The 8,499-nt window shown below is 37.3% G+C and overlaps 1 protein-coding gene across 1 annotated transcript in view; it reads left to right on the top strand.

Annotated features, from left to right (window-relative positions):
• Positions 1 to 8,318, top strand: part of LOC107669238 (serine/threonine-protein phosphatase CPPED1-like) — a 46,113-nt gene extending 37,795 nt beyond the window's left edge. Inside the window, 1 exon segment of the mRNA XM_016461412.1 lies at positions 7,831 to 8,318. Within this exon segment, the coding sequence (XP_016316898.1) occupies positions 7,831 to 8,078 (248 nt within the window). The 3' untranslated portion in view covers positions 8,079 to 8,318.
• The last annotated feature ends 181 nt before the right edge of the window (positions 8,319 to 8,499 follow it).

Raw genomic sequence — 8,499 nt, 5'->3', positions numbered from 1 at the left:
ATGACTTGAGGGTGAGTAATTTATGGGCTAATTTTCATTTTTGGGTGAACTAACCCTTTAAAAGCTAAACTTAGGCTATAAACGAACTACACCTCCACGGGCGCTCGCCATCAACGTCACCACCACCGTGCTTCCCAAAACTTTTCAAACTTAGTTTTAACGTGTTCAGTGAAAAGGATTTACTCTGTATATGCATTTTAATCCACGCTGCATAAACCTTTTCATATAAACTGGAATAAATACAAAACTAATAGTGCATTTAATCTATTAAATAACAGCAGAGTGAGCGAGTTTTGGGATATGGTAAGATTAAACTTATTTTAGTGAATAAAATACCACATTTCAGCTTTGTTAGGGTGGGTACACAAAATGCTATTTTATCCTTGCTTCTAGGAAATCCTCATATGCTTTCTAACAGCTTCATGTGGCTGTAAACATTTACATTTAACGTGGCTTTAAGCACTATGCATCGTTAAAGTGTCACTTTCACCGTGACTAAGCTGGTAAATGTGGTTTTTACATGGAATAATCGTAATATGAGTTTACCTTATGGTACGAACCCAGAGTCTCCATATCAGTAGGAAAGTGATAAAACAAGCATCTTCCATCTGAAGACTTGTGTTGCATTTCGGGGCAAAAAAAACAAAACATCGTCGACCAACAATGGGGGAATGCGGGAAACTATTAATATCGGTGTATGACATCGGTTCCTTGTGTTTTCGAAATGCTCTCGAGGTACTTTGAATCAAAGCAATATAGAAATCCTGGCCAGGACGCGTCCGGGAAAAATGGCACGTATGGTCACCCTAGTGTAACTGCTGTGTTTGATGTCGTAGAATAAAACGTGAAAGTATCTTGAGCCTGTGTGAACCACAGACCTTATTTTAGGGATTTAACTAAAATCCCATTCAAAAAACCCATCGACTCTGGGACGATGGAACCGGAAGTGCTAAAATGCTAACTTGTGGGGTTTTTGCCTACAAAGGGACATCATAGTTCCACCACTCTATAGTGGGATGCCGTTGTCCATATTAGGGATTTCCTGCACGTCATAATTTATTACTTCTACTGGGCCGTTTTGGACTTTCTGCACGACAGCGCCCTCCGGCGTCCAGTATGAATGAAACATGCACTGCATGAGAGTTTAGCGCTCTGTAATGTTCATATCGTCTCGTTTTGGATATGAAAAAATCGTCCGGTCATACATAGACTGTGTTGTTTCTTCGCCAATACACACATCCAAAGCACACACATAGAAAAAGTGATTTAAAATGCATCTGATTGACAGATAAATCATGGTTGATCTATCAGCCAGATGCAGGTAAAATTGCATGCGCTCTTATTTCAGTGTTGTTAATGTTGAGGTTATTTTAGCTTCGTACATTTAGTTTAACTGCACTGTTAAAGAGGGCGATTTTTACCATTCAACTGAACTATGTGCGTCTATTTTAGACACTTACATTGTTCTTGCTCCATCCACGTGAAAGTTTGCGCATTGTGTTCATGGCCATCTGCCTGCCTTGTAGTACATTAAATAATAACTATATCTCGAATTTGATCTTTTAATTGCACTTAATACATTACGCCATGTTAAGTGTTTATGTTTATCTACAGGAGGAAAACGCTCAACGAGAGACTGTGCATTGCGTTCATATTCTGCTGTTCTGTGGTGACGGATTTGCGGGTCTTGTCTTTTTCTTGCAGGACCCTGTATGTTATAGGAGTGTTATTTTTATCATTCAACTGAACTGTGTGCATATATTTTAGACACTTACATTGTTCTTGTTCCATCCATGCAATAACTGTCCTTCTATCAGCCGAGTTTTCTATTTACTTATACTGCTGTGTGCTCTGGTAATATCAATGGTATGACCCATTTCAGGAGCTGACAAAATTACGATTTAAAATCAGAGCATAGCTCACATTGACTAAAGTATTGAAACGCTAATGATGCTGACTCAAAATGACAACACCGGTGATTGACAGTCAAAGCAAAGCGCGGTTTGAACGGCCCGCCCCCGCAGCTGAACTGGAAGTTTTGATTGGTTTTGCACCCGAGTCAGACCTGTCTGTTATTGGCTGAAGCGCAGGGCTCCACCCCAGAAGTTTGAAAAGTGTCCGTCAAACGCCCGCCCGCTCTCCATCCGTTTCTCCATCGGCGCCTTTGTCCATTGTTTTTTTTTTGTACTTTGTACTTTTGGTGCAAAATAAATGTAGCGAAGTTGAATACTTTAGTTTTATTCTACTCAAGTAAAAGTAAAAGTACCACAATTAATTATACTCAAGAAAGTAGAAAAAATGCAAAAATGTACTCAAGTACTGTAATGAAAGTATTTGTAATTAGTTACTTTCCACATCTAGCTGCCATATTCTGTTCATAGCACTGCTGTTGGCATTAGTGTAGAATCCCAGAATCCCCAACGGAATGGCATTTTTTGATCATCTTTACAAGGATATCTTCTTATAAACATGCAGAAACTACTGACTTTGCAGCAAATCTCCACAACTAATTCCATCACAGCACTGTTTGTTGTTAAGAGATCACAGCTTATTAATCAGCCTGATTACAGAACTGGTGGGAGTATGGACACACTGATATGTTCACAGCCAAAAATCACAACCGAGAAAAGAAGCGACTGCAAGCGTGCTGAGACACTCGCAAAAATGCAGAAACTTTTATGGCATACAAAGTAAAACTATGTCCAAACAGACACATATTAATGCGATTACATGAACAGAGAAAAAAACAAAAGCCTTGAGATGATAATGCAAAAGACTTTCTATTGTTCCATTAAAAGCATATTTTTTTTGTATTTAATAAACACTCTTATATAAAATTAAAGTATGTCAAATGCCTGTAAGCCCTCTTTAACATGTTGTTTTTGGCCTGCTACACCTATCTTGACCTACCTTGAAGTGGGTCTTGATCTTTTTTACTTTATCCAGCATATAACATCATACAACAGTGTCATCATTTTGATATAATCTGTTGAACTGATATTAAATTCATTCATTCATTCATTCATTCATTTTTAACAGCATAATGGGAAAACAACTAAACAATCTAGTTCCATCTTTTCAATTTTTACAAACTAGCTAGACAGCTTAATTTAAGCTATATTTTTAACCCTGTTACTTTTGTCCTGTTACCCTTTTTCTGTAATTGTTTCATTGATTGATTGATTGATTGATTGATTCATTCGTTTGTTTGTTCATTTACTTTATAAATTTAGTCTATTGACCCCTGGTTTCACAGACCAGTCTCAGTCTTAAGTCTAGTCCCAGACTAAAATGCATGACTTGAGTTTAAACTGAAAGAAACATGCACTGACTGATTTTAAAGGATGTCAGTGCCTTTGTTTTGTCTCAAGATGCACACCAGTATTGTTATTTTCTAAGGAACATTTATAAAAGATGTCCTAATTGAGCTATGGCCTAATCCTGGCTTAAACTAAGCCCTGTCTGTGAAACCAGGCCTTAAAGTTTATTATTCGATTTAATTTATAGCAGCTTTTATTTCTAGAAAATCACACAAATCGGGTTTTCAAGCTGTGTTTATCCATGCCTCAAATATTGCTATCAAGGTTACAAAAATTGCAAACCTAGCATAATATTAATAAAAAATAAAACCTCATATTCTTAATTTGCCACCTCGTGGTTGGCAGTCCACGCTTTCTAAATGTCAAGCACTTACTTTTGCTGACCGTTCATAGAAAATAACACAAACAAATTCTTTTTTTTTTTTGATAATTTCAGGCCCTGATTTGTGTAGTATTTGTGGAAAGTGTAGCAGGTTTCAGGCTGATATGTAGTTACAGTAGATGTGTGCAGTCATTAACAGTATTGCATGTCTAATTATTCTATTGCAGTAGAGAGAGTGTCCTTAGAGTAAATGACTTGTTTAAGAAGTGCTTTGATTTTTCTTCCCCCTCCTCAGTTTCACATCTGACTTCTCCAGATAATTGGACACTTTTTTTTTATCCGTCATGTTTCTGTTGCTTGTTTCCATCGAGTGGATTACAGGTTATGATATGTGAAAGATGCTTGAAATGTGCATAATCTGCCAATTAAAGTCATTTAAATGCAGTTATAATTCATCCTAATGTTTTGTTCCCGTTGTTTTAATTATTTTTTTTATTTTTGGGAAGGTTTCTGCTTTATGTGCTGCACTGTGTAAGTCTTCAAGTGTCAAGGTAGTGTTTGTTTGTGTTCATTAACAGTGTCCAACAGAGCATGCAAATAGCTCTCATGTGCATGTGGAACAAGAACAACTTGTGAAATTTAGATGAACTCTGACAGCAAGCAGCAGTCTGTAATTATACCTCTCAACATTGTGTTCTGTCATAATCATTTTCTCCGTTTATGTATTTTGGTGTGCCATCTCCTTCCTTGCCATCATCCCTGTGGTTTTTGGCACCTTTGCGCTGTCAGAATGAAAAATTCATGTGAAATGTCGTTTCCTGTTTCCAAATGCATCCATTACCTCGGTATGGGGGTACCACCTTTTCAGAATTCTCTTCAGAAAAGAAACCTCGGCTGAACTGTGGAAGAGCCACCTCCAGTCTCACGTCCCTCACAAAAGAGAGAGCTCATTTGTGTGTTTCACTCTCGGTGACTTGTTAGTGATTCTGCATTCGGTCCATATCTTTAAATTCCTGAATGGCAGAGCCTCGGCCACTGCTGCAGGGGAGAGATGAGAAGCTTCACAATGGTTATGCAGATGGACGGGAAACTGCCCATGCCCATGTGGATTTGCAGTTGGGTCTACCAGCGTGGAGACATAGTCAATCAGACAGGAAATGCAGATGATTCAGTGGCAGTGTTGAGCTCATAGCCTCATAATGTTGGTTTGATTGTAGTCTTTTGCATAAAGTGCCCCACATTGCAGCTCATGCTGGTCAAGAACTGACTACTTAGAATGGAACAGACTATCTGACTAACATCTGTGCTATAATTTTCAAAAGTGTGGGGTTGGAAAGATTTGTTAATATTTTTGAAAGAAGTCTCTTATGCTCATCAAGGCTGCATTTGAACAACATTGTGAAATATTACAATTTAAATATCATTTGAATATGTTAATATAATAATATATACTGTAATGTATATATAAATTAATATAATACACATAATAAAAGATTATAATCTATTATTATTAATACATTTTAGAATATAATTTATTCCTGTGATGGCAAAGCTGAATTCTCAGAAGCCATTTCTCCAGTCACATTATCCTTCAGAAAATATTGTAATATGCTGATCTGATGCTCAATAAACATTTTATTCTTATGATCAATGTTGAAAACAATTGTGCAACTTTATTTATTTTTTTTTTAATTGTGATTGAATTTTTTTGAGGATTCTTTGGTCAATGGAAAATTAAAAAAAAAAATTAATATAAATATTTTATAACATTATAAACACAGTGTCACTTTTTAACAATTTGATGCATCCTTGCTGAATGAAGTATTAATTTCATTTGAAAAAATCAAACTTTTCCTAAACTTGACCAAAGTGTAACCCTGTTTTTATACAGTCTATGGTGTAACCTCTGTTAGTTTTGTCTTTAAGTGCCATTTAAGGGTGGTTTATCTAAAACTGACTGTCACAACAAATGTGTTGAAGAAACAACTTTAAAAAAAGATTTTTGTGGTAGAAATTCCCATACGCACCTGATCTAAGTTAAACTGGGTGTCTCCCAACACCAAACATTATCCTCAGGTGCCTCTGACCGCATCAACAATAGCTCTGACTGCACTAGAGAACCAGGCCTTATGCCGGGTTCAGACTACACAATATTTTTGTCGGTCACGATAGTCACTGTGTCAGATTACACGATTTTGACTCCTAAAATCTAGTCGTGTCGTGGAAAAGAAACATGTCAGACTACACGTTGCTTCCCAACCATTCATCGCGTGCCGTCTTTAACGACGCACATGATGTCATCGAGAAGGCGGAACTAGCGACTGACTTCCGAAAACAAGAGTGTAAACATTGCTGAAGCGCTTCCGCTATAGTTCACCAGCATTTTTTTTCTTTGTTCTGTCGTGGTAGTCCCTCGATGACACATCATACAGGCAGGAGTACTGTTGCCACAGCTCCACGAACCCTTCCTCCATCTCATAATTCCACCTAGCAGCACCATCGTCTCTCTTTCATTTTGCCATGTTTGAAACCTGTGTATGAAAGAGCTTCTGTGCTGCTATTGGTCAACGTCACCAATGTGACAGAACTCGTCGTGGACGACGGGAAAAAAATTAAACATGCTAGTCTTTCTGTCGTGATGTTGTGAAGCATCGCAGACGCGGAATCGGTTGTCGTCCACTATGACACACTACACGTACTGAAACGATGGAATCTTATGTCCCGATGCCCATTGTCATTTGCGAATCCCCACGACACCCTACGTCAAGCAAATCGTGGCAAAATCAGGCTAGAATCGTGTAGTCTGAACCAGGCATTAGACATTTCAGTTAAGAATTATAGTTACCCAATGCCTAAGAGTGTCACACTGAGTCGCATGAGGTCTCCCCCATGAAAACTATCACTTTGGAATAAGATTTCTAGTGTTCCACTACACCTGCTGTGCAGCAGTAACCAGACAGACTCCAGACGATTCTTTTGAATGCTTTAATTAGGGTTGGGTATCTCATTTCAATCACAGAGAAACCCTCCAGCAAAAAAAAAGATACAACAGTTTTTATTATTTTCAGACAGACATCTAGCTGTCTTGTCCATACGCATCAGTTACTGCAACACACTAACAAAAATGTTGGCACATTTTGTATGAGTATAAAGTATACAAATGTTAGGCATGCAAGAAAAAGACAAAAGTTAAGCCTGCAAAGAAGAGAAATGTTAGTTTTATACATTTTTTTAAATGATTAATTTAAAAGAAAATCCTTCATATTTGACCCACAAAGACCCGGGAGGAGGGAAATCTGAATGTACTATGAGAACAGCATTTCTGCCCATCCAACAGTAACAAGCACAGAGACAAACGCAGAAAATAAAGTGAAAATTGATATGTAGTATACTTGAGTACCTCAAATAAAACTTTGAATTTCTTTCAAGGATTTTATGTCATTAACCTTTGCAAAAGTTGGCAAGTCCAGTGATTATTTCATCTTCAAAATGACCTTGTATCAACCTGGCAAGCACACCTTAGCTGCATTTAGATTTATTCAGTTTTATCTAAAGAGACTTGCATTTGGATTCAAGGTGTATATGAGCCAGATTAGAGTTTTGTAAGCAATATGCATCAGATGCATCAATATGTATCCAGTCATTGAATGGTCTGTGTCCATCTGTAGGTGTGAAACTAAGACTAATGTGATCAAGAATTGACTATTTTGTTTGATTTCACTGGAGAAAATTTTTATTTTTAACTAGACTTTAACTATATGTGACCCTGGACCACAAAACCAGTCATAATGGTCAATTTTTTTAAATTGAGATTTATAATAATCTGAATAAATAAGCTTTCCATTGATGTATTGTTTGTTAGGATCGGACCATATTTGGCCGAGATACAACTATTTGAATATCTGGAATCTGAGGGTGCAAAAAAAATAAAAAATAAAAATATTGAGAAAATCGCCTTTAAAGTTTTCTAAATGAAGTTCTTAGCAATGCATATTACAAAACAAAAATTAAGTTTTGATATATTTACGGTAGGAAATTTACAAAATATCTTAATGGAACATGATCTTTACTTAATATCCTAATAATTTTTTGCATAAAAGAAAAATCTATACTTTTGACCCATACAGTGTATTTTTGGCTATTGCTACAAATATACCCGTGCTACTTATTACTGGTTTTATGGTCCAGGGTCACATATATCTCTCATTTCTGGGGTGAAAGCTGTGTTCTCCGGTCACTACCACAGAAATGCAGGGGGCTGCTATGATGGGCTGGATATGGTGGTGAGCTCTGCTGTTGGTTGTCAGTTAGGAGACGACACTCATGGTGTGCGAGTGGTGGTAGTTACTGAAGATGACGTCATCCATCGCTACAATAGTCTGGACCAATTAACCGAAAGAGGAATGGACGAAGACCTGAAGAAATTGTTGGTTTGAATCCACCTGCAGATCACTAATCATGTGTATCTTCATCTTCAGCATTCATTATAGAACCTGAGCCATTGTTTGTACATTTAGAGCTTTTAGGTGTGTTTTTTACAGGAACGAAAAGAGCCTTACGTTCAGAATACATTAGCAAGCATTAAAAATTGGAACCTATTAATCTTTGATACTCACATCATCTGTCTCCATACTTTAATCATGCAAATGCATCTGAGAATTCCTTAAACACTGAAGTTAAATCACCTCATCATATTAATGGAGCTAGGGTACAATGGTAGTTTAATAGTGCTGAACATTTTGGATGACAGTTTGATGAGTTCACTCCTTGCTCCTCTCTGCTCATTACTCTGTTCCATCTCTGAGAGGAGGAAAGAGGCAATCTCCATGGTAACTATTGAAAGACGTGGCTGCGGTG

The sequence above is a fragment of the Sinocyclocheilus anshuiensis genome, unplaced genomic scaffold (assembly GCF_001515605.1).
Source record: "Sinocyclocheilus anshuiensis isolate Anshui unplaced genomic scaffold, SAMN03320099.WGS_v1.1 scaffold220, whole genome shotgun sequence".
Classification (NCBI taxonomy): domain Eukaryota; kingdom Metazoa; phylum Chordata; class Actinopteri; order Cypriniformes; family Cyprinidae; genus Sinocyclocheilus; species Sinocyclocheilus anshuiensis.
The sequence above is the reverse complement of the archived record's forward strand: the minus strand, read 5'-3'. Positions and strand labels throughout refer to the sequence as shown.